Source organism: Abrus precatorius, unplaced genomic scaffold (assembly GCF_003935025.1).
Source record: "Abrus precatorius isolate BTA unplaced genomic scaffold, Abrus_2018 Scaffold3, whole genome shotgun sequence".
Lineage (NCBI taxonomy): Eukaryota > Viridiplantae > Streptophyta > Magnoliopsida > Fabales > Fabaceae > Abrus > Abrus precatorius.
Genome location: NW_020874373.1, coordinates 8,590,851 through 8,616,221, shown reverse-complemented (window position 1 = coordinate 8,616,221; position 25,371 = coordinate 8,590,851). Strand labels below are relative to the sequence as shown.

General features: G+C 32.5%; 3 protein-coding genes across 12 annotated transcripts; 2 read left to right on the top strand and 1 right to left on the bottom strand.

Annotated features, from left to right (window-relative positions):
- Positions 1-3,306: 3,306 nt before the first annotated feature.
- Positions 3,307-7,423, top strand: LOC113861527 (VAN3-binding protein-like). 3 transcript variants are annotated; one of them, XM_027494399.1, is made up of 7 exons: positions 3,307-3,746; positions 3,917-4,042; positions 5,574-6,006; positions 6,549-6,800; positions 6,900-6,949; positions 7,042-7,099; positions 7,185-7,423. In XM_027494399.1, the coding sequence occupies exons 1-7, from the start codon at positions 3,423-3,425 to the stop codon at positions 7,397-7,399; spliced, it is 1,458 nt and encodes a 485-aa protein (XP_027350200.1). In that variant the 5' UTR covers positions 3,307-3,422; the 3' UTR covers positions 7,400-7,423. The 3 variants fall into 3 exon arrangements, with proteins under 3 accessions (XP_027350200.1, XP_027350199.1, XP_027350201.1); XM_027494398.1 differs by having other exon boundaries at positions 3,307-3,755; XM_027494400.1 differs by lacking the exon at positions 6,900-6,949 and having other exon boundaries at positions 3,307-3,755; positions 7,185-7,315.
- A 127-nt stretch (positions 7,424-7,550) lies between these two features.
- LOC113861528 (protein LIFEGUARD 4-like) lies at positions 7,551-10,362 on the bottom strand. The gene is made up of 4 exons (XM_027494401.1): positions 10,020-10,362; positions 9,810-9,923; positions 9,244-9,401; positions 7,551-9,125 (listed from the first exon to the last, which is right to left on the bottom strand). Exons 1-4 carry the CDS (start codon positions 10,267-10,269, stop codon positions 8,922-8,924), a joined length of 726 nt encoding a protein of 241 aa, XP_027350202.1. The 5' UTR covers positions 10,270-10,362; the 3' UTR covers positions 7,551-8,921.
- Positions 10,363-17,799: 7,437 nt separating this feature from the next.
- On the top strand, positions 17,800-25,371 carry LOC113861325 (ETO1-like protein 1). 8 transcript variants are annotated; one of them, XM_027494078.1, is made up of 7 exons: positions 17,800-17,884; positions 18,007-18,070; positions 18,296-18,478; positions 18,613-20,322; positions 20,861-21,152; positions 23,825-24,134; positions 24,664-25,371. In XM_027494078.1, exons 3-7 carry the CDS (start codon positions 18,351-18,353, stop codon positions 24,882-24,884), a joined length of 2,661 nt encoding a protein of 886 aa, XP_027349879.1. In that variant the 5' UTR covers positions 17,800-17,884; positions 18,007-18,070; positions 18,296-18,350; the 3' UTR covers positions 24,885-25,371. The 8 variants fall into 8 exon arrangements, 7 of the variants coding, with proteins under 7 accessions (XP_027349879.1, XP_027349875.1, XP_027349874.1 ...); XR_003504192.1 differs by having other exon boundaries at positions 17,813-17,911; positions 18,281-18,478; positions 20,861-21,147; positions 24,664-25,312; XM_027494074.1 differs by having other exon boundaries at positions 17,813-17,911; positions 18,308-18,478.

The following is a 25,371-nucleotide window of genomic DNA, read 5'->3' as shown; positions in this document are numbered from 1 at the left end:
ATAACAGCCTCATTCTTTGTTACATTCTTCAATGGGAACATTATCTTGCAATTTTTTAAATGATAGTTTGAACTCAATTTATTATAAAATGTATTTAACCCTCCTCTTTGTCAACATAATATCACCTAGTAAATTTTTCCAAGTTTCTATATTTCTAGATTATATTAAAAAAAAAAAAACCCTCTGCAAACCCTTTAAATATTGATAGAGTAATATTATTTATGTAATATTTTTTCTAATATTATTTATTTATTTCTCTAAATCGTATCAACTATTTTATTCTATATTTTTGTTTATTTTTTTATATCTTTTTGTTGTACCAAAGTTGTATAAGAAAACTGTATAAATACAATTTTTCATGTTGAGATATCAAGTGAATTAACAATCATGTCATGACTTTCGTTGAATCAGCTAACACTTATCATTTTGGCAAATTTTATTACTTTGTTAAACATCTTTTTACTATTTGTTGAATATAATTATCTAATTTGACTTTTATTTTTTCAAGAATTTTCATTATTGTTAATTATGCTTCTCAAAGCCTTTATTTACTTGAGTATGTATATGTACTTGGCCTAATGAACACATTTAAATGGCAATCACATACTTGTAGAATGCTTTCAAACAAACAGTTGAGACTGCTCGAAGTGTAGATGACCAATCAATTAAGGCCAACCTACTGGTTACTGATTCTCGATGTGACATAAGAATTTGTCAGATTCATCATTATTTGTCAAATCTCAAATTTGTGTATTCATTCAATTTTTCTTTAAAGATTTTCACTTATCGTATTCTTTTCTAAGGAATTTCATTTAACATCATTTCATCATATGCATTAACAAAATGTGTTAATTTATTCGACATTTTACTGATTTTTTTAAAAAGATGTAATTTTATTTTATCCCTAAAAAACATAATTACTCTTTCAAGCAAGGAACAAAGTTTATGTCTACTCCGTTAAAACAAAAAGTTTGTCTTCTCAAGGAAAGGGTGGCAACAGAGATTTATACCAAGTTGTATGTTAGCATTGCTACTTTCACTGTTAGTCATCTAGAATAGTTCCACTTCAAAAGTGCTAATATAACGCAAAGATTATGAGAAACACCATTCATAATGTTTACATGTCAATTCAAAGTAAATAGTGTTAATGGTCTGGAAATTTTCTTTTGTCTGTCCACATTGAGTTGTCATTTCTAAGGCTTCTGTTTTCATCTTGTGAAGTGTAATGCACATTTTTCTAACGTGTAATTTTGATACAAATGTAGATATAATCTCACAAAATCTTGTTCTGAAAATAAGAAAGGGATTGAATCGAGTCGCTTTTGATGAAATATGAGTGAAACAATTAAATATTCACGTGTCAATTTGTATTTAGAAACTCATTAAAAGTCTTATAAACATAACGCAGAAATTATAATTCATAGCATTAAAATAAATATAAATTTATAATTATTTAAACATAAAATAAAATGCTCACCTAATTTATTGACCGGTTACTCGACATAATTTGTATGAGTCGTAGGATCACTATTTTTCAACAAAGGTAAACAATAATGATTTAATTTTCCTATTAGTACTTAATTTAAATATGAAGTTATGTTTTATTAAGTTGTAAAGTATTTCGGACATGGGCCATAAATTCCAAGCTCATAAAACACACAAATTTTAGAAGGACCATATATACGCACCAACTCATTAAACACACCAAGATCATACACTAACGACTATGAAGGCACTAACAAAATCATATTACGAAAATATACACTCATACCAAAAAGTAGAGGGACCCTTATAGGCAGAGACAATATACACATTAAAAATATGCAATTTTTTTTTAACTTCGTTATTTGAATTTTTGAAAGTGGACATTCTATGGTATATTAATTTATTTTTTTTATATCACGCATCTTAAAAATGTATTTATAAAATAAAAAAAACACCTTTAAATATCTGCATAAACCATTTCCCTTATATATAGTGTCTACTTTATAAATACTCATTAGAAGAAAAGTATTGTACTAGAACAAAAACAATATTTCATCTTAAAAAAAGGAAGCAAACAAAAAGTTATGACTTAAGAAAGCACTTGGTTGATACACAACTCAATATTAACCTATTGATTTTGAATAGTTGATGAGTTTAGAATAAGTAAGTTTCGATTGATAAAATAAACTCTTGTATGAAGTTGAGTTTTAAACTAGTTTAAGAGTGCATTTGAATGATTATTTGTTAACTTTATCGTAATAAACAGAACAAAAATTATTTTAATGAAATATGATTTTGAATTAAAATAAATAATATATTCTTCCGTACATAATAATTAATTGAATTGATTTGCTTCGAATGGGACTAAGGTTACATCTTGCAGACAGGGCAGTACAATAATGGCATCCTCTAAACCTGGCCCAAGTCATTCGGCTGTCTCGCATTATCTTTTTGTCTTTCTCATAACTATGGCACTAAGATTTCTTCGTTTATCCTTTGGGATGCGAGTAAATACACCATTCTCTTCTTTTCACTGTTACATTACAGTGATACCTTGTATTCTCATTAAAACGATGCTTAATTATTCAAAGCGATCATATTTTAATTAAATAATTACAATATGTTATGAGAGGGGAATCCCATGTCAATTTTCTATTCCTATGAACTTAAACTTGTTCAGTACAACATATATATATTATCTACATCACTTCATGTTGTTAAGAGACAAATCTAAGTGGTGCCAGTAAAGCCACGAGTGAATTGAAAATATTGTTCCCGATGCATCCTCGTTTGCTTTACCTTAAGATTAATTTATAGGATATTCAAATTAATTTGTTTAGATCATTTTTACCCTTACAAAATCATTTATATTCTAAAAGTAATTTTACTTTATCAAAAAATACAACTAGCCCTTCTTAATTTATTTATGAAATATTATACCTAAATGCAAATCAATTTTCTTAAAATTATTTATTACCAAAATCATATCAAAATTGGTTCTATTGAAAACCAAAAAAACGTTCCTAAAACATGTCACATTGTAGTCTCACATTCCGCACAAGAATGAAGCAGCAAGCACAATGAAAACGTAGATGTATAGAAATTCTATTAAAATTAATTACAATAAAAAGACAAAAGTGTATTATAAATATAAAATGACGTGTATAAAGCACGTGTGAGTAACTCCCTCTACGTACAAACCCCAAATCACATATCAAATTACAAAAAAGTACTTTCACATGGTGAGTTTTGACCAATTCCTTTAACATTTGCTGACTGGAGATTACTAACTTCATTTAATCATAAACATTCTTGATTCTCCAACCCAAACACTTTAAATGCCACTATATATATACATTAACACCTTTCATTCTGCCACCTCTCTGTAAGCATTTTAAGACTACCCTGCACAAACATAACAATACTTCACACTTCACATGGAACCAAAGTGCACAATAAACTGTCGCCGGCCGGAGTTTGCTCCGAGCGGCGGCACCCCTCTGCCGGAGAGTCCAAGAGTGCCAATGGAGTTTCTCTCACGGTCATGGAGTGCCTCAGCTCTTGAAGTCTCAAAAGCTCTTGCACCTCAACCTCCTCTCTCTTCTTGCATGCCAAATTCCATTAAGACTACTATTTCTATTCCTGAAGAATCTGCTCCTAACTCTCTCTCTGAGGACTTTTCAACCATGTCAAAGAACCAGTTCTCTTTCGCTTCCTCAGCTACCTCTCAGCTTGTACTTGAACGCATCATGTCACAGTCAGCAAGAGAGGTACTTAGCTTAATTACAAGTTTCATAATAATGCATTGTAGTGTATATAATAACTCTTTCTTTTTGAGTATGAGTTGTTACATAAGTTGTGTTGTTTTAAGTCTTGATGTATATGAACTATATGGGGGGTTTGAAATCGTCTTATGATTGTATTGTGACAGGAAGTGTCTCCATTAACATCAGGTAGGTTATCTCACAGCAGTGAGCCTTTGAATGGTGGTGGTTCATTGACGGGAACAGATAGCCCTCCAATTTCACCTTCAGATGAATTTGATGATGTTGTTAAGGTATAATAACTCTCATTTCTCTTTTGTTTTGTTTTCATGTGGGGTGGACCCCAAAGGAGCCACTTGGTCGGGGAAGTGCTCTTAAATTGCACCCAATAGTGCTTGGTTAATTTCACAGGTGAAATAGTTCTTGTTTGAGGAAACTCAGTTTGGTTTATCCAATTTTCCTTTTTAGAAAATCAATTTAGCAAGCTCTCTATTTTTTTAATATAAAAAACACAACGTTTGTTTTTTTCTTCTTAAAAGCCACTCAAAGATAATATATATGTGTGTACACACACACACACAAAAGCGCTAACAAGTGTCTAGAAAATACAGTTTAGAAAACAAAAATATATTTAAAATGCTATTAAATGTATATTCATTGAAATTTTTTATTCATTTCCATTATATATTTTTTTATTTTATTCCTTAACTACTGGAATGGTTAGTAGAAATTAAGAAAATGTAAAAGATTTGGCAAAAATAGAATTTAGGGCCCATTTGTGCCGTCATAGGGTGGTGATTCACTGCCTCATATAGCTAGCTATGTTAATAGCTCCTATGGTATGGATACATGGAAGAAAGGTCTCTCTATTCATGACTACAAAAATAAGTTGTTGGAACTTGGTGTTTTCTGCTTGAGGTGAGACTTTGGTAACTTAGGATCAACTTTATCTTTCATCACTCTGCACAGAAAAAGAAGCTTGAGAAAAAGGAAAAATAGGAACTAGCCTAGACCTCTGAAAAGGAATTGATGAGGGTCATAACTCGTGACATGACCTTTTCATTTCAAAATTTACATTTTCAAACCGGCACCCTGCTGAGTGCTGAAGTGTGTAATGACGCAAATTACTTCATCTACGGGGTGTGTTGCGTGGTCGTATTAATGATGTTATGCATTCAAATCCACTTGCCAGATTTGTTCATACTGAGTGCTTCATAACAGGACACAGATTGCCTGTCTAGTGCCCCTTCTCTATGCTTTTGCGCAAAAAAGTTTGTATTTAAAAATGTTGATTTAACGCAAAAATTAATACTTTCCAATTCAAACAAGCTATCAATTTAACTTTTTACTCTTAGTAGGGATTTTTTTATTTTATTTTATTTGGCCCTTAGAAAGAACAGATAAAAGGCATCATTTTCTAAGTTGGATATAGGATGTATTGTGGTACCTTTGGTTTTGTTTGTTTTCCTTCACTGCACAAATAATGAAACTAATAAATCAAAATGAGCATATGTGGCTTGGAAAGGACAAGGAGAAGTGACTTAGAGTGAAACCGTGAATACTGTTAGCAGTGCTATAAGTCCTATAACGTTATATGTATGAAATGAAAGAGAGAACAGCTCTATAATGTTAAATCAATACAAGTACAACATGAGACACTTCTACGTTTTTTTCTGAAAAAAGGAAAATCAAAGTAAGCTGAACTTGAAATTACAGAGTTGGTAGGCTTTTACCATGTAAAGCACAAAAGTACTGCTTATGAGTTGGTATGGTTTTACCATGTAAAACACAAAGTAATGCTTATCCTTATCAACGTGCATGCAGTTTTTTCGAGCAAACAATTCCATTCACCCGTTATTCAATGGTGGACGAGCCAGTGCAACTATTGGCAATGGCACGGCTTGCTCAGGACCTAAAACTGTTGGAAGATGGTTGAAAGACAGAAGAGAAAAGAAGAAGGAAGAAAACAGAACCCATAATGCTCAGCTGCATGCCACTATTTCAGTGGCTGCAGTGGCCGCTGCTGTAGCAGCCATTGCAGCTGCAACAGCAGCCTCATCTGCACCCAACAAGGATGAGAAGATGGCAAAGACAGACATGGCTGTTGCTTCTGCAGCCACATTAGTTGCTGCACAGTGTGTTGAGGCTGCAGAAGCAATGGGAGCTGAGCGTGACCACCTCGCTTCTGTGGTCAGCTCTGCTGTAAACGTACGTTCTCATGATGATATCACTACTCTTACTGCTGCAGCTGCCACAGGTAGAGTTTTGTGCTCGTTAATTAAGCATCCATTTCCTGTGTAATAATGGGTACATTTTCAGAACAAGAATTCATAGTGACCATTAAATTCTACTCTTATAAAGTTGATACACCAAATTATATGAAGATGTTTGCAAAATGTTGCTCAACCTAGGTGCGTTATGAAATCCAGTTCAATTAAGTGCTTACTTTAAGCTCTTTCTATACGATAGCTTTTACCACATATTTTACCATAAATTTTGAAAAAAATGAAAATAACTTATTTTATTAAGTTACTAATAGTTTATTGACATAAACTGAAAAAAAATTATAAAAGTCATAAGTTATTTTCATAAGTTCTTCCAAAGTTTTAACCATTCTAATTAAGATGTTTCAACTGTCAAGAATCAACCAGAGTCTATATTTCATTGTTAATTAATCCCTTGGTAGCATAAGGATAAACGTGTCACATGTTCATGTATAATAATAGTCTTTTTGTTTTCTGGGATTTCCTTACATTGACAGTTTTGGTATTTTTTTTTTTTTTGGTATTTCATACACAGCTCTACGAGGAGCAGCAACATTGAAAGCAAGAGCTTTGAAGGAGGTATGGAACATTGCTGCAGTGACGCCACTAGAGAAAGGCATTGGGGGTATTGGACTATGTGGTAAAAATAACAACAATAATAACAGCAATGCCAGCAATACCAGCACCAGTGATAGTGGGGAAGTTTTCAATGGAGAAAATTTTCTTGGTGCCTGCAGCCAAGAGCTACTTGCTAGGGGTAGTGAATTACTCAAACGAACCCGGAAAGGTAATAATATCAACCACGAATGCTGCTACTAGTACTAACTCAACCTTTCGCATGTTTGCGTAAATAATTGAATACCATTTTGGTGATAACCAACTGTAGGTGATCTTCACTGGAAAATAGTGTCTGTTTATATACACCGAACGGGCCAGGTAATTTTTCTTTTGAGAATTCACAGTAGATGGAGTTGGCTATATCTTATATGTTCATTCAATTTCAATCATAAGGCTTACAAACATTTCAGGTAATGTTGAAAATGAAGAGCAGACATGTTGCAGGAACCATTACCAAAAAGAAAAAGAGTAAGCATACATTAGGCCACAACTTTGTTTTTCACTGGGGTAAACCATAAACAATAGCTCATAACTTGTGCTCTAAATTTTGCAGATGTTGTGTTAGATATATGCACCGATTTGCCAGCGTGGCCAGGAAGACATCTGTTGGATGATGGAGAAAAGCGAAGGTACTTTGGATTGAAGACAGATTCAAGGGGGATTGTGGAATTTGAGTGTCGAAATCAAAGAGAATATGATATCTGGACACAAGGGGTTTCAAGGCTTCTCTCAATTGTTGCGCAAAGACAAAAAGGATATGGGAACTGAACTTGTCATCTTATACTTATTACTACCAACAGAGTCTCTAGCTATTGTTGACCATTGAACTTTATTCTAACTACATGTATTGAGATGTATTTTGCATACATTTAACCTCGAACATTCGTCTATGGCAAGGACAAATGGAGTCGGCAACTTCAGCAAGAAAATACGATTTGCTATCTAATTTTGTAGAATCATAGGAATATTTTTCAACCCCACCGGCAGTGCATGTGTCAGGTTCCCTAGAGCCAAGAATGGTCCAAAACTGCCAAAGATTTTCATGGCTAGTTTATAAATATAAAACGACTGGTGTTTTCATTCAACAACACAAGTTTTTAATAGTTGTTTGTAAAAAAGTATTTTTTGTTTTAATGGTCAAGAGTTTGATTTTCTCGTTACCTGGTTGTTCTAAATAAAAAGATAAATATAAGCAAAGTAAGTGGACTTACTTCAGGTTTTGGATTTAGTTCACAACAATAATATGAGATATGTATGAACCTTGGGAGGAGTATTCAAAGATGCAATACAATCGATAGCGTGTAGCCAAACGTACAATTTGTCGCAGTTATCTTGATTGCCTCTGAAATAGTACTTGTTTTGACTTTTAGACGGTTTGTCTACATCAGATGCTGTTTCGCACTATATGGAACATCAATTAGAATCCAAAACGAAACATATTTAAGGAGTGGCAGTAATATTAAATTTGAAAAAACCTCGCGTGAAGGAAGATCCTTTTCCTTCTAGGATTTGCCCAGAATCAAGTGGTAATGGAGGTAGTTTCAAGAAGCAACTTAACACGACGAAAAAACTGGAGTGACAAAAATAAAGCAGAGAACAATTTGTTCTGTCGTCTTGGCGCATTGAAGACTGAAATCATGCCACCGATTCCCATCAACGAACATCCACTAGTTGAATTTGGACAGAATTATAACACGGAAACAATATTGCAAGGCAAAGTACTTATACAAAAAATAGTTCCATTATTTGAACATAAAAAAAAATGGACCACTTTTTATCCTTTTTCTTATACATGCAATTCTATGATGGTAAATTTTATAATGTTTTACATATAAAATAATTATGATCGTTAATTTTATATTAATAAATAATAAAATTAATAATTTATTTGAAAAATATATAATGAATATCGGATTTATGAGTAACGTAGCAATAGCTTCTATAATACATCTTCCGTACGCAACTTTCTGCTGTGGTGTTCAAAAGAGATTTTCCAACTGAAAAACCAACTATTGTCCCGAGTCTAGTAAATAAAGTGTACATAAACCATTGAGGCATACAACAGTTAACTGAGAGTCGAACATAAGAAAGGTATCAAGATCGTAAATTATTTATACAATACACTGCAAAATTGCATCTTTTAACCAACAACTTACCACCAGCGGCGTGACGATCACATGGAATTACTGATAGATTGCTTCACAAGAATTATATACTCACATAAAATTCTGGTTCCTTAAAACAAACAAATGTAGCAAGGCAAGGAATCTAAGCTGCTGGAATTATGTCCTTAATTAACAGCTCTAAAAACTGTAAGCAGAGCAAGGAAGAGGTTGATGATGTCCAGATATAAGGAAACCGAAGCCCATATGTACTCATCATAGGAGAACCTCTTGATGAGGTTGTCTGTATCATATATGATGTAGCCACAAAATAAAATCGATGCCAGGCACCCATAGATCGTCATTGACAACTTACCCAGTGGAAACAAAAGCTGCAAGGAAAAAGGAACAACACGCTATAACAAAATCCCAAAACCATGACAGGGGCTAATGGCCTAATAGTTACATGCTTATCAACTATGAAGCAGAAAGGTCTCAAGACCAAAATACCTGAATGAAGGCAAAGACCATAAGAACTAGCAGAGCTCCAAACAAAAAGGGGCCCAAAAAACTGAAATCATGCCCTCTTTTTGCGGCCCAAAATGTGTAGAGAGTCAGGCTGACCACCACCACTGTAGTCAATATCACAGATTCCAGAATAACTCTCCCTGCATCCAATTTCAAACCTCATTAGAAAAACAAAAAGCTGTAACATTGATCCATTAAATTCTAAGAGCCTAAACTAATGTGGCCCAACAGTGAAAGGAATTTACTTATAATACAATTCACATTATAAAATTGTTTTACACTATCATTTAAGTCCTGAATTTGTCATATAACTAAAAATTATCATCTTATTCAATAATTATTACATTATCATTTAATCAAGAATTACCACGGAACTAGAAAAAATAATTGGCTTATCTAATAATTACTTTAAACGCATGTATAAAAAATTCTTATAACAAAAAATTAAACTCACGTAAAAACGAATAGTAAACAGCGTGGAATGAGGGTGTTTCTGTTGATAATAATCAGTAATCATAAATATGAAAATGAATAAAAGAGGAACTGACCGCTAGTAAAGGCACAAGTCAACCCAACGGCAAAAGCCAAAGTAACGGTGAAAATGAAGAGAAGGAAGTAATTGAGAGGGTGTTTCTTGTGATAGTAGTAAAGGGGACACAATGCTGCAACACCAATATCATTAATAATAATAATAAAAAATAAATAAAAGAATTTAATTTACAAAAATAATAATAGAAATAGAAAGTGAAGGGAGATACTTATAAAAGGGACAAAAATGAGAAGGACGTAGAGAATCAAGCCTTGAGTGGAACCAACGAAGAAATGAGCAATGGGGGGAACGAAGACAACAACAGAAGCAACGGCAATGGTGAGGAGTAACTGAAGGGTAATGATGGCATATACTTTGCGTATGAAGGACCACCGTAGTTCCGGATTTTCAAGCATCGTCGGGTAGAGGCCCCTCACAGTGCCATCCTCACCACTCTCCACATCTCTCTTTCTCAACATTTTTTCTCTGTCCAAATGCAAACTTTCTTATCTTCATTTCATTTTATGGAACCGCCATCCAGAGATTCTTAGCCTTCAAGTCGGGGAAAGGGTAACCGTTCGATTTGGATATCGTGTTTTTAACTATTTTATTCCTTTTCTTTGCTGATAATATACCATTTTTTATTTTTTTTCAAACTTCTATTTAAAGATATACTAAAAGTACAAAATATATTTTTTTACGTGTTTTAAATGATTATAAAAATATGTCTTTTAATATGCTTTAAAACATTATTTTACTTTTTTAAAAAGGAAAAATCTTTAATACTCTTTGTAATTAAAAAAAATTATTATTCTTTCGTGAAATAATTTGACCGTTAATTTTAAATTGATAGATAATAAAATTAATAATTTAATATAAAATATATTAATATATTTTTATTTTTAAAATATCAGAATAATTACAATTGTTAATTTGAAGAAAATATAAAATATTTTTTCAAATTTACGGTTATCATAATAATATAAAATAATAATTATGTATTTTTTTTTATTTTAAGCTATTTTGTCTTTTCTTTTTTAAATAAATTTATCCAGTCTTATTTTTCTTTATTGTATGTTAATGTTAGTCATATTTTTTAATCTGAATCTAAATATATAGAAGATAATAGATGCTCTAGTTTGCATTTAGATTAATTACAAAATATATTATTATAATAAATAATTATGCGTATAATTTATAATTTTGATAATTATTTTTATGAAATGAGTCTTATTTTTAGATATTTCAGATTTAGAATATTTAAAATAATTAATTATTAACAGAAAAAAGCTACGAGATAAATAGATAGCATTTAATCATAAACTATAAAAATTTTCTTATCTTAAATAAGTTATCTAAAAAAATTAATGAAATATTAATCATAAGTTGATTCTTAAAAATTTGTCAAACAAAAAAAAATTATTAAAGCATTTTTTTTTCTATTCAAGAAGGCTAAACAGCCCAACAAAAAGCACTTTTCAGGTAGTCAATAAAATAAGCACACACCTAATGAAATATAATTTATATTAACATCTAAATTGGTTGTCATATTAACAAAAATGATAATTTTTTGTAATAATTTAATAATACATCAAAATTAAATTTATAAAACTCAACATGCTCCATTGTATAATCACAATTACAACAATATTGATGCTCCATTGTAACATCTTCATGTCATGAGTCACCACAATTACAACTTGTGATTTGTAGCAAAGTCTTAACTCTAGTAATTTGGCGTTAGCTTCTCATCTTAGGCTCCTTGCTTATGGTTGGTTCATCGTAGAATGCCATCTACTGTTGAGTTGAATTTTAATCTATATTACATGAATCTAATCTGCTTGTCTTCCTTCTTTTTCTATAGTTTTTCTTTGGTCAAGTTTTTATTTTTAAGTTGAATCTGAATTTCATCTTCGGATTCATGAATGTACGTTTTTTGGTTTTTGTTTTTGTTTAAACAAAAAAAAAAGGTACAGGTCAAATTTGAACCTAAAAAGTGCAAGCCCATTTAGATGTAGGCCTATGTGGATTAGTCTAATTATCTGTTTGATTAAGAAGAGTAGTGTGACCTAGGTTGGGCCATTTGCATTTGCACCATTAATGCTAAAACTGATCTGGGTTTGGAGCCTGAAAGACCCTTTTTCCCGTTGACAAGAAAAAAAAAATCCTGTTAATTGAAGATTGGCTATTGAAATTGATGAAAACTTTAGATACCCTCATAATCGTGCAATTCAATATTTGATAATTATTGCGGAACCTCTGAATTCAAGTGACGAAACTACCCAGTACTAGCAGGGATTTATTTCTGAAAACAATAATAAAAACATTAAAAATTTGTTCTGAATTTTTTTAAAACAGTTATTAAAAAACACATCATCATTTTTTTTTGGTTTTATTTTTTAAAAAATTAAAACGTTTTTTAAAAACAATTATTAAACATATATTTATTTATTTATTGTATTTTGGCTGGTAGTGGTAAGGGTCCATCCTTATTCTATCTTTTATGGCCATTTCTTGTAGCTACACCGTTTTATTTTGCAGGGGTTGAGGTACATGGACTATGCCGTCATCTATGTTTTTAAGTTAAAAGAAAAAAAAAGGTTCAATTCTATTTTTAATTTTTTTTATGTGTGATTTTAAAATTTATAATTATAATTATTTATACCTACTTAATTTATTATTATGTATGTAACACACGTAAATAGCTGCAGTCAATGTATTGCGACCCATAAAGCTGTCAAATTCATGTCGAATAGATGTTCCAGCACATTTTTCTTGTTCTTTGCACGAATCATTGTTTTTAAATTCAGACTAGGTTAGATGTTTTGACTGATTGGCTGAGGACTTAGTTAACAAAATACGGAGAATAAAAAATTGGCCCAATTTATTATGAATCAAATCGAACAAAATCTGACTTTTAAAATCCGTTCAAAATCGCATGTAATAAAATTTTATATATGAAATAATATATAAAATCTTATTATTTAATTTTTTATTATATTTTTTATTTTATAAGACATGTAATATCATCTTTAAATATTAAAATTTAACATTTCTAATGGTGTAAAGCTTTTTTCTACACTTAGTTACAAATTACTATATTTTTTTTATATAGAACAGGGCAAAAGTTGAAAAGCAAAACAAACTAGCCAATAGGCGTAGACCACACGATTTCTATAAAATCCAGCCTTAAGCAAAGTTCAAGGGAGGAAGGAGTCCTGTCAAAAATAGTATAAGGCAAACCAAACTCAAGGTCTAACTTAGCTAACCAGTACACTTATTAGCTTCTTTAAAAATATAGCTAGTTTTAACAAATTTGATCTTTTTAAAAAATTCTTAATACTCTTAATTATAAAGTAAAAAAGATGTTTACTATCCTAAATATTATCACTAAAGAGATAACTTCCTTTAAGTCACATTCTATCTAAACAACTTAAATTTTTTTGGCTATAACCAATTATAAACTCTAAAACAAACTCCAAAGTTCAACTACAGTAGGATGACAATAATTTAGAGTATTGTGGAAACCAACAATAAAGTTCCTTTTATTATTTCTAATTAGGCCACTACAACTAACTATCTTCCTATCCCATGACACAGACCCATCAATATTAAGTTTTAGTTGAGTCTCCAAAGGAGGTTGCCACTTCATTATACGATTAAGGCCACCACCAGAAGCTACAAGCGAAGGATCATATCTGCAGAACAGAAAAAAATAATCAATATTAGAGAAAATTTTATTTAACAAATCTCTACTATTTAAAGGTATCTTTTGGAAGATGGCCTTATTTATGTTTTTTCAGAGGTTCCAAGTGATAACTCCAAAGACCTTATTCCAAACAGGGTATAGGGAAAAGGATATTTTTTGAAAGATTAAAATCTAGCCACCTAGACAACCACAAACTATAAAACGTAGACCACTTATCAGGGGGAGGATTTAACTCCATATATTGTTAGCAGTCCAACAATCTCTGAGCATATGGGTTATAGTTTCAAGGATCTCCTTACATCTTAAACAAGTAGGGGAATCAGTCATCTTCCAATGAAATCTTTTCTCATTAGTTAGGAGCTTGTCATGGGCAATTTTCTACAAAAAAGTAGTAATTATGGGAGGGTCCTCCCACTCCTAGACTAGATCAAAAATATAATTTTGCAAATTTTTAGGCTGAACAAAATTATCTATAATACTATAAGCAGATTTAAAAAAAATTCATTACTAGTTAGTTTTCAGTAAAACTAGTCTTAACCCTCAGCAAAAGAAGGGAGATTAATATTAGCAATCAGATCACAACTAGAATTAGGTAGAAAATTCCTAAATTTATCCCAATCCTAGTTACCATGGGAGGAAAATCAAGCAATAGGGTCATCAAGCACATTAGCAGGGATAGACTGGACAACAATATTAGCAAGAGTTTGACTATCTCTGAACCAGCTGTCCTGCTAGAACAAGGTAATCAAACCATTACCAAGGATCCAGCTAAGGCATGAATAAAAATCATTCCAAATAATAGCTATAATTCTTGGGTTTTTTACAAAAATAGGTTATTTTAAATATAAAATTACCTATATGTCTTGAAATTTTTTATTTTACATAAATGTCCTAATTTGAGTTACATAGAAGTCGATTAAAACCAATTTCACACACGAGTTCAAAAGTCAATTATAATTGTTTTTGACACTTCAATGATAAAGTCGATTATAATTGACTTATGTGTTAAAAAAGAGTCGATTATAATTGACTTCTATGTTATGTAAGAGTCAATTATAATCGACTTCTGTAATGCATTTCTGGACTTCACATATCTGTGTTATACATTTCGTGCCCAAAGTTATATATTTTGTTTAAATTTTTTTACTCAAATTAAAGAAAAATAATAATTTTAATTAAATTTGTTAATATTTTCGTATAATAATTTTATAATTTATAAAATTATTAAATGATATCAATGTAAAAACAATATGTCAAAGGACATAAAATTTAAATTCTAAATTGCATAAAATTCAAATTCTAAAGTACATGAAATTAAAATTCGAGAAGACATAAAAATAAAATTCTAAAATACAGAAAATTAAAATTTTAAAGTACATAGTCCATAAAATATGTAGATCAACATACAACATATGTGACTATGGATCACGCCTATTGTGTCTGGGCCCAGTAAAGTAACCCCCTATTGCACAACAACGATACACAATCTGTCGTACAGGTCTGCGGTGTGTATGTTCCTGCTCTTACTAATGCTTCTTCTCCTCGTCCTTCTGTGAACCATTAAAGGAGAGAGTTCAGATATGTGATGGTGATGGTTGATATATATTATCTGCAGGTGGTATTGTACCAGTCGAATTTAGCCAAGTGGTAACCTCAACATCTGACATGAAAGGTGAACTGAAATATATATGTTGTTCAATATCACCCTGTTGCATAGGACTGGGAGTAAGAAAAGAATTTGATATGAACTGATGACTAGGGCCTCACATAAAATACTGGCTAGGGGTCATACATGGTTGGCTAGGGTCCGACATGAAGTGGTGTTAAGAAGGACCAACCATGTACTACTGTTGGTTAGGTCTTAACATGAAGTGGTGGCTGGGGTATGTGGGTGTCGGGTGCTATACATAGTGTGAGGTCTACTGTACAATTGGATTTGCACCATGTTCTACATCGTGTGCTGAGAGGTCGGCTGGTATATGTGCCTCATCATGGTATTGACATCTACTAACATGTGTACTTGCACGCAAATGATGCATGAAAGAGTATCTATCTGGAACGTCATCAGGGTGTGTAATGTCAGGTGCTAGGGAGCCATGTAGTGGTACACTATTAGGTAAGTCCCTAAGCTCTATATGATTGGTATGTGTTATGCTCCACCATATTGTCGAACCACGTGATCAACAGGGTGCCACTCAATCACAGTAAACTATATAAGAATAGTCACAGATGCCTAAACATCAGCCTCATCATACACGAAAGGAGGTGTAATGTTTCTAACCTCATTGTTGCTGTAAGGCATCTACCTAAACTAAAAGTATCAAAATAAAATATTAGACCAGAAAATATAATTATTTAAAACAAAAGTTAGTAGCATACATCATGTTTCAACTTACCTCATTAATACCAATTGAATCAATAGTTCTCTTATATCGCAATAACTTATATGTATCTGATTTTGTCAACGATCTAAAACTTTTTCACCTAAAATGAACATAATTATTTTTACGTGCAAATTTAACATATATAAATAACAAAAATTAATATATTCATAAATAATAGTACCTTAATGATAGTGAAAAAATGAGAGAATGATGGTGCCTAAGGGCTAACTGAGGTATTTTGTACCATGCCCAATATTGTATAAGAGGCAAACAACCTGCAATTTCGATGATATTGTATTTCACTGCATGACATAGCTCACGATAAAGGGATGCCAAAACAGCAAAACCCCAATTATAGTTTGAAATCTCTGTAAAATCAGCTAAAAGAGGTAGCCACTTCATATGAACCTTAAATCTTGATTTATCTTGAAACAATACCCCACCAAATAGAACCATTATATATGATCTAGTGTAACAGATAATAGTTTGTCTATTAGTATTGTGAGGTAATACTCCAAATATGTCTTTGAACCATTGTAAATTTACAAAAAAAATCTTTTTATGTTTCTCTCATCAGGAACTCCTCTAAGTAACTCTTCACAATTCTAAGCTATTTATACAATTATGAATATTAATGCAATTTTTATGATATTTTTAAGTTTATTTAGTACTTTACTGCTTATTTATTAACAGAAACTATACTAAAAATGTAGTAAAATATAGATTTATCAATGTCCTGATATAGAACACCTAGATCAGAACTTGGATCTATCTTCACTTTCTTAATACTTCGGTCCATCTGGTCAAGCTCCTCTATGAAACGCTTCTCAACCTCGTACTTATCCATAGCCAGGGCCCCTTTAGTTGGGACTGAGGCCAGGACAATCTCCGTTTTGACTAGATTTACTCTTTGTAGGGCAAGGGAGGAGCTTATGCAGCACCTAAGAAGCTAAGGTGAGAACTCTAGATGTGTCGCCCCTTTCCTCTTTTCTTGAAATAAAACACCAAATCTTGGAGCTCGAGATATTTTGATGTCGTGAATTGTTATATCAATATTTTAATTAATACTTTAAATATCTTTAAAATATCAGTATTTCTATTGCCCTTCTTATTTAATTTTATAAAATTTACTAATGTAGTGCTTTGAATTTTGATATTACTTTATTTTAAGTTAAATTCATAATATTATTATTATAATATAAATTTTTTCTTTGAATTCACATTAAATTTTATTTATTTTTAATCTATAATGAATATTGTCTATAATTAAATAATAGCATAAATAGTAATATTTATTCATGTATTCGCATGCGCTAAAATACTAAGATATACAACTTATGTTCACAATATATAATTTTTTGTACAAGTACAATAATATTTTGATCTATAAAGGTACAATAATTAATTGTATGCATTTGTCATATGCAATTATGCATTTGCAAACCACAAACTATGTTTTTGTCCTTTCGAATAATGTTTGGTATGCTTCATTATTTTCGCATTCTATGAGTATAAAACGCCGAGGACATTGACACATAATTTCTACTACATTACTACATTATTTGAACATTATATTTTAAGTAACAAAATAAAATAAATATAACTTTTAATGTGTATTTTTCAACTATACCTCTTTTAAGTTCCAACTATATATTTTTTTTATTTTACAGTGTACTTGAATTAAGTTATTTTATATTTAAAATTAGTTAGTATAATTTAAACTGTTTTTTAATGTGTCTAATTATATATAATGACTTTTTAAAAAAAATTTAAAATATTACAGAATTCAATGAATTAATTTAAATATATTAACAGTATAAAAATTTTAAAAATACACGTTAAAAATTTATAATTTAAAATTTTGTGAGAAAAAAACCCCCTTAAAAACACAAAGTAGTGTTATTTTTATTTTTTTTGTCTGAAAACATAATCAACTCTGCTGTCAGCAGTTTCAACTCTGATGGAAGCTTTTCAAGTGTGAAGCAACAGTGGCCGTAATTTGTATGGTTTGTCTCCAGGGGAAGGAAAGTGAGCCACTTTCCCTTTCACCCAAACAAAAAGCACTAATTAATAAAGTAAAGTTAGTTAAAGTCCCAAATTTTCAATTTCATTTTCCTCTGCAGATTCTAATCTCAGCTCAACTCTCTCTCTACCATTCATTCCTTGCATTTTTTCTCAACTAATTCGGTGAGTTGCATTTTTCTGCTATTTATCTTTCCTACCCATTGTGGAGTATTCCTTTGTTCCATGCTGAACTCAAGAGACTATGCAAATGAATTTCCTTTTTATCTTTTGTTTGATTTTATTGCTCGTTGGTTGCACCAAATTCGTTGAAACAAAAGAAAAAAGATGATTAGCTTGAGATTGATTGTTCTGTTTCTTGAAAATGGAATAAAGTTTTGATTTTGGAAGAGAAGGGTGTAGTGCTGTTGTGGAGATCCGGGACTTGTTTAATCTCTTATGCCCCATGAGGACTTTCTTCCCTGCTGAATCCTGCAAAGAAACGCACCCAAATGCTTTGAATCCTCAGAGTTGGCTTCAAATTGAAAGAGGGAAACTTCCCAAATTGTCATCACAACCCTCTTCTACGTCAATGTAAGCTTCTCAGATCCTTTTATCTCAATATGAAGCTTAACTTTTTGCCAATTTAATAAGGGTTTTTGTTTTGTTTTTGGGGTGGGGTTGGTGTGTGTGTGTGTGTGTGTGTTTTTTTTTGTCATCTGTTGTAGAGAGTCTCTGATCAAGGTCCCTCAGCCACCTATACTTCCATTCTTTAAGCCTATTGATTATGTGGAAGTTTTAGCTCAAATACATGAGGAACTTGAGTCTTGTCCTGCGCAAGAGCGGTCAAATTTGTTTTTGTTACAATACCAGGTCTTTAGGGGCCTTGGGGAAGTTAAACTGATGCGTAGAAGCCTTCAAGCAGCTTGGAAGAGAGCCAACACCATTCATGAGAAAATTATATTTGGGGCATGGTTGAAATATGAGAAGCAGGAGGAAGAGCTAATAGCCGACTTGCTCGCCACTTGTGGTAAATGTGCAAAGGAATTTGGGCCTGTAGATATATCATCTCATCTTCCATTTAATGTAAATGCGAGTTCCCAAGACAGAATGACCGATGAGAACCACATTTCGGAGTATGTTACTTTTGTCATTGGAAATGAGAAGATAATTTGTGATAGACAAAAAATTTCTCAACTTTCGGCACCATTTCATGCAATGCTAAAAGGGTATTTCAGTGAATCATTCTCTGTAACTGTTGATTTGTCTGAAAATAATATCTCTCCTTTAGGTATGAGGGCAGTAAGTTATTTCAGTTTGACTGGAAGTTTAATTGAAGTTCCTCCGGATCTTTTGTTGGAGATATTAGTTTTTGCTAACAAATATTGCTGTGAAAGACTTAAAGATGTTTGTGATAGAAGACTTGCATCCCTAGTTTCCTCCAGAGATGATGCTGTGGAGCTCATGGAATATGCTATTGATGAGAATTCAACTGTTCTTGCTGCTTCTTGTTTACAGGTCCTTTTGCGTGATCTTCCAAACTGTTTGAATGACGATCGTGTGGTGGAGATATTTATTCATGCTGATAGGCAACAGCTGGCAGTCATGGTTGGGCCAGCTATATTTGCCCTTTTCTGTTTCTTAAGTGAAGTTTCTGTGAACCTTAATTCTAGTTCAGATACAACAGCTCTTATCCTGGAACGGTTAGTTGAGTTTGCTGAGAATGACAAGCAGAGATTGCTGGCTTTACATCAATTGGGATGTGTACGACTCTCAAGGAAAGAATATGATGAAGCACGTATTCTTTTTGAAGGGGCAGTAAATGTAGGCCATATTTATTCTGTTGCAGGTTTAGCTAGACTGGACTATATAAAGGGTGAGAAGCATTTATCTTACGAGAAGCTCAGCTCAGTCATTTCATCTGTTACTCCTCTTGGATGGATGTATCAGGAAAGAGCGCTATATTGTGACAGTGATATAAGGTGGGAGAACCTTAAGAAAGCAAGTGATCTGGACCCTACTCTTACATATCCTTACATGTACAGGGCCACCTGTTTAATGAGGACACAGAATGCTCAAGCTGCACTGGCAGAAATCAATCGGATTCTTGGGTTCAAACTTTCGTTAGAATGCCTGGAAATACGATTTTTTATCCATCTGGCTCTTGAGGACTACAAAGCAGCTCTATGTGATGTTCAAACTATTCTTACTTTACGTTCAGATTATAGAATGTTTGAGGGGCGTGTTGCTGCATCGCAACTGTGTACTCTTGTGCGTGAACATGTTGAACATTGGACAACTGCAGATTGTTGGGCACGGTTATATGACTGTTGGTCTGCAGTTGATGATATTGGGTCTCTATCTGTTATTTACCAGATGCTTGAATCTGATGCGGCAAAAGGTGTTCTATACTTCAGACAATCATTACTTCTCCTGAGGTATGTTGTGAACCTTTTGAATCCACTAGTAGTGAGTCAGTGGTCAAGGACTTAGGTACTTTGCAGGAGGTTATTGTAGGTTCAAACCTCCATGTTTTCATTGTAAGTTGAAATCGCGAGAGAGAATGTTATGGATGTTTGGTAACTATCTTAAATTGTTAAAAGCCTTGAACTTAACTTACCCACATGTGTATTAGCGTCTGACATGGTACATGGTGTTTGTGTTCACAAATCACAATATTGAATCTCACAGTTTTGTAACTAGATGGACTGGTCATTGGTAGCTCCTTTTAATATGCTGGTCACATACAATTGGAATTCTGTTTAGTTAAAAATTGCCACATTAATGACAATAAAGTCAATTGCAAAGGAGAAAAATCCATAACAAAATATTTTACTTTGAAATTCAAGTTACCCCTGTAAAATTGCACCTGGAATGGAAGATTTTCTGGCTTCAGGGTCTTCGTTTGTCTAAATATTGACTGTATTTTTTTATATGCTGAGGACTTGATAAATCTGATGTACTTATTTGATTTAGGCTGAGCTGTCCTGAGGCAGCTATGCGGAGTTTACAATTAGCTCGGCACCATGCATCAAGTGAGCATGAACGACTTGTATATGAGGGGTGGATCTTATATGATACAGGTCATTATGAGGAAGGGCTCCGTAAAGCTGAAGAGTCTATCAGTATCAAAAGATCTTTTGAGGCCTTTTTTTTGAAGGCCTATGCATTGGCTGACTCTAGTCTAGATCCTTCTTGTTCGTCAACTGTTATTTCACTTCTAGAAGATGCCTTGAAGTGTCCTTCAGATAATCTGCGCAAAGGTCAGGTATGGTTCTATTTTACTTCTTTAGAAAAATATTTCACTACTTGTTAGAAAATGAGAGAAGAGAAATGAAAAATTGATCAAAACTAATGAAAAGAAAACAGTAGTTTTATTGAATGATTGAGAATAGGGGAGAGGTCTCTCCTTCCCAGAGGGTATCTCCTTTCTCACACAAACTATCAAATTCACAGATGATGAATCCTTCTAATCTGGTTTCCTGTATTTATCTAACCAACCCCTTCTAACTAATTAACAGCAGTCCTTATTCAGTTCTCATTGTACATCCTAACACTACTCAATAGCTGCCGTCTATGCATGTGTTAAAAACGAATTTCCCATTTCTAAAATGAATAAGGTGTTTGGTGGAGAGTCATGAATGATTTTATATCTAATACACCCCCTCACACAAGAGCCCCTTGGTTTTTGACGTGGACAATGAAAAGGCATTCACCAAGATGAAATTCATCCTTAATTTAGAAGAATGATGGCAACTGCCAAACCCCTATACACTTGGTCATGGAGACCCTGAGACCATTTCATGGATAAATTCTCTCAAAAATGTATGCTGTCAAGTGGAGGGCAGTGGCTCCTAAATGGTTTTATTCCTAACAGCTAGAGATCTTTTATGATGCCTGGGTTTACTCATCTCAGTTTTTACCATTTTACTGTAACATTGTCTTTAAAGGAGATGGTATCACTATTTGATCATGATTCCTTTCAACTCTTTTGTGGTGATTGTGAGTCCAAACCTATAAAATGTGATATATGGGGAAGGTTTAATTGCTTTCTGTGTGAACATGACTTTACTGATGCCACTGTTGCCACTTTTTCCTTTATTCTACGGAAAGTTGACTTGTTTACATGCTTGTTGTTAGGTTTTACCTTCATGTAAGTATATATATTGGGAGTTGTAAAAAGGAATATTTAAAACTCCTAGTATCGTCTCACAAAGACTATTCTCTATCAAATCTATGATTATTGAGACTAACCAAATAGTTGATGGGATTGTAATTTATAATAAAGAGAATTAAAACAAAAGAAACGATTGGAAAATAAAGAAGAGCAACAAGGTCAACAAACACTAATAGAAAAACCAGTTATGAATGGACTTAGAGCTTTGGTTTCATTTATGATTTCTTTGACATTTTTTCCTTCATTTCTTCATGAATTTTTTCTTAGTTAATTGTTGATTACGCATTCTAACTCTATTACTAGCTAATAATTATGCAATAATAACATTTCTTTTCATTATTATTATCGCTAATGTTCACGGAAGATAGTTAATAGAGGAAATATGAAAATCTAATGAGCTTTTTAATTAAATATTGGTTAGAAATTTAGAATGTTGATTGATTTTTCAAAATTTTAAATTCAGTTTATTTCATAGATTTGTTAACTAAACAATGATATGATCACCTTTTACCTAATTAATTAAAAGTTAGCAAGGTTGATAGGTCTTAATAATGAAATGAGAGTAATGGAATAAATACAATTGATGAAAGAAAATATACATTAATAGAAAAAGGGTTGAAACCCACTTCACATCATAAAATCCATCATAGTCTTTGGTTATGAATTTAGTTGTTCATATTAATGGAAATATAAAATCAAACCAAATTATGAAAATAATTCATAATCCTATCTATTAGAAAGCAAAACCTTTATATGTAGATGCTTTGATGTCAAGGAGTAAGTGATTGAACTTATGAGTGCTTGATGGTTTCAAAGTTCTAATCTTTCCACGTGGGAGAGAGATGAGATGAGATAGATTAAGAGATAGCCTTCTCTCCTTATGTCCTCCCCTTTAAATAGAGTTTCCTCAAGCTGAATCAGACTTTCAATTTGAAATTTTCAAATTTTGAACTAAGTGCTCAATTTAGCATGGCCATGCTGACTTGTTATATAGGGAACGACCAAGAAAGCAAACTAGATTAAGCTCCTGGATGAGTCAGAGATATCATTTTCTTCAATGGCCCAATGGGTCAATTGAGATTGGGAGAGTGGTGCATGGTGTGAAGCTGCCCACAGAGGCACATGGTTATTATTCTTGCAACAGGGTTGGAGGGATGCCTGGTTGAGACTTTTTGAAACACTTTGTTCCTTCATGTTGACAAGTGATGTTGTTTGGACAGAAAATCCAAACTTGATAGTGGTGGCTGGAAGAACAGGACTTTCAGAGTTCAGGCCCAGAACGTGGAAGCTCTTTTGTTAATTCAAATAAGATATTTTCTGATGTGAATGACTATAGAAAATCCTTTCTAACCCTTGTGAATTTATAATTTCTGTATACACAATTTAATCCCTTACCTTTAGGGATTGACTAAACTAAATACAGTAAGGATACAATCTCTTTCTCATTTTATATACAATGTATCACAACTAATTACAAGGAATATCAAGACATTGTATTATCAAATTTTCGTGATCTTCAAACAAAAATGCTTATATACCTTACTCCCTCTGTAATCATCTCTATTATGGTGGTTGTGAGTTTTGGTTACTCTGTAGAGGTCTAGAAAGTGAAATATGAAGCTCTGTTGTTTGACCTGAACTGATGAAGACATAAGTTGTTAGCTATTATACTCTGTAATATCTTGTAATATTCTTATAATTCTTCAACTTTGGACATAATAAGTTTGTAGTTTAACTAGTTATGGCTCCATTTAATTTTCCAGGCACTTAACAATCTTGGAAGTGTTTATGTTGACTGTGGTAAATTGGACTTGGCTGCTGATTGTTATATCAATGCCCTTAAAATCCGACACACCCGAGCTCATCAGGGTCTTGCTCGTGTTCATTGTCTCAAGAATGATAAGGCTGCTGCTTATATGGAAATGACTGAACTAATTGAGAAGGCAAAAAACAATGCATCTGCCTACGAGAAGAGGTCTGAGTATTGTGATCGTGAACAAGCAATGGCAGATCTGGAGATGGCAACTAGGTTAGATCCACTTCGGGTGTATCCTTACAGATATCGTGCTGCAGGTAAGTATTTTACATAACTCGGGTAGTCATTTGTCTATATGGTGGACATGATAAGATAAGATATGATAGTTAAATGAGAACAAGATACGAAGTGCAATGTGCTTTATTTTACTTTATTTTATGCATACCAAAGCTATAAATTAGATACTTTGTATTATTTTATCATGTCTATTTCTAACCAAGATCCCCTGCAGAATGAAGTTTACAATAAAGAGAAGGATAAAATAAGTTTGTAGGATATATTTATCGTATCTTGTTGATTAAATAAACACTAAATAAGATAAAATAAAAAAAATTATCCTATCATATTCTCTTATTCTAACCACCAAACAAGAATATGCATAAAATCTGGACTTGTTCTGCTAGATTCCATTGGAATTTGACGCATTCCAAGGCATTGCATACAAACATGTTAATAAGTATGTGCTCTTGTGCTAATCATGTGGAATAAAGTCAAACATGGAATATTTGGCATCTGTGCTCTTCTGCACGTTATTCACAAATATGTTTATGGTATATGTGGTTGCAGTGTTGATGGACGACCGTAAGGAAGAGGAAGCCATCGCGGAACTCTCTAGAGCCATTGCATTTAAAGCTGATTTGCATCTCTTACATCTACGTGCAGCATTCCATGAACATAAAGAGGATGTCTTAGGTGCTCTAAGAGACTGTCGTGCTGCCCTCTCCGTCGACCCGAACCACCGAGAAATGTTAGAACTTCACAGTCGAGTCAATAGCCATGAGCCATGAGTGAAGAACTTGCATGAATTGTAACCGATACTGAAGTGTGACCACCATAACTATTTCCGCTGCCATCAGCTTCAGTCATGAAAGCCAATTGTAAAATAGAGGGTATAGTTAAATTTTTATGGAAATTGTTAACATTAGTACTTAGGGTTTATTTTAATTAATTAAAAGTAATGATTTTTTATTAGATGAGAAAGCATTTATTACATAAAAATATAATAAATGTTTTTTCTCTTTTTAATAAAAATGTATTACTTTTAAATGTTTGAAATGAGCCCTAGTAATTGATGTTAATAAAACTGAATTATTGTGCTGTTTATAGTAATGAGCGTGTGAATTCTTACCATTTTTTGCTCCGAGGGAGTGTTCCCAATTTTGTAATTGTTGAATATTTTGGTGTATATTGTGAGTGTCAAATATGTGGTTTATTTCCCTTGTGCTTCTTGATTAAAATGGTGTACAAGCAAGGCAATATATAAAGATTTTTATT

What these genes read in the sequence shown, in the direction of transcription:
- LOC113861527 (XM_027494398.1), top strand. Translation starts at nt 3,423, where the DNA reads ATGGAACCAAAGTGCACAATAAACTGTCGCCGGCCGGAGTTTGCTCCG. An exon ending in TGTCACAGTCAGCAAGAGAG is followed by an intron (nt 3,756 to 3,916) that starts GTACTTAGCTTA and finishes GTATTGTGACAG; the next exon opens with GAAGTGTCTCCATTAACATC. An exon ending in TACTGCTGCAGCTGCCACAG is followed by an intron (nt 6,007 to 6,548) that starts GTAGAGTTTTGT and finishes TTTCATACACAG; the next exon opens with CTCTACGAGGAGCAGCAACA.
- LOC113861528 (XM_027494401.1), bottom strand. Translation starts at nt 10,269, where the DNA reads ATGTTGAGAAAGAGAGATGTGGAGAGTGGTGAGGATGGCACTGTGAGG. An exon ending in CATTTTTGTCCCTTTTATAA is followed by an intron (nt 9,924 to 10,019) that starts GTATCTCCCTTC and finishes TTGGTGTTGCAG; the next exon opens with CATTGTGTCCCCTTTACTAC. An exon ending in GACTTGTGCCTTTACTAGCG is followed by an intron (nt 9,402 to 9,809) that starts GTCAGTTCCTCT and finishes AATTGGATGCAG; the next exon opens with GGAGAGTTATTCTGGAATCT.
- LOC113861325 (XM_027494073.1), top strand. Translation starts at nt 17,887, where the DNA reads ATGGTTTGTCTCCAGGGGAAGGAAA. An exon ending in TTGTCTCCAGGGGAAGGAAA is followed by an intron (nt 17,912 to 18,006) that starts GTGAGCCACTTT and finishes TTTCCTCTGCAG; the next exon opens with ATTCTAATCTCAGCTCAACT. An exon ending in CAATCATTACTTCTCCTGAG is followed by an intron (nt 20,323 to 20,860) that starts GTATGTTGTGAA and finishes TATTTGATTTAG; the next exon opens with GCTGAGCTGTCCTGAGGCAG.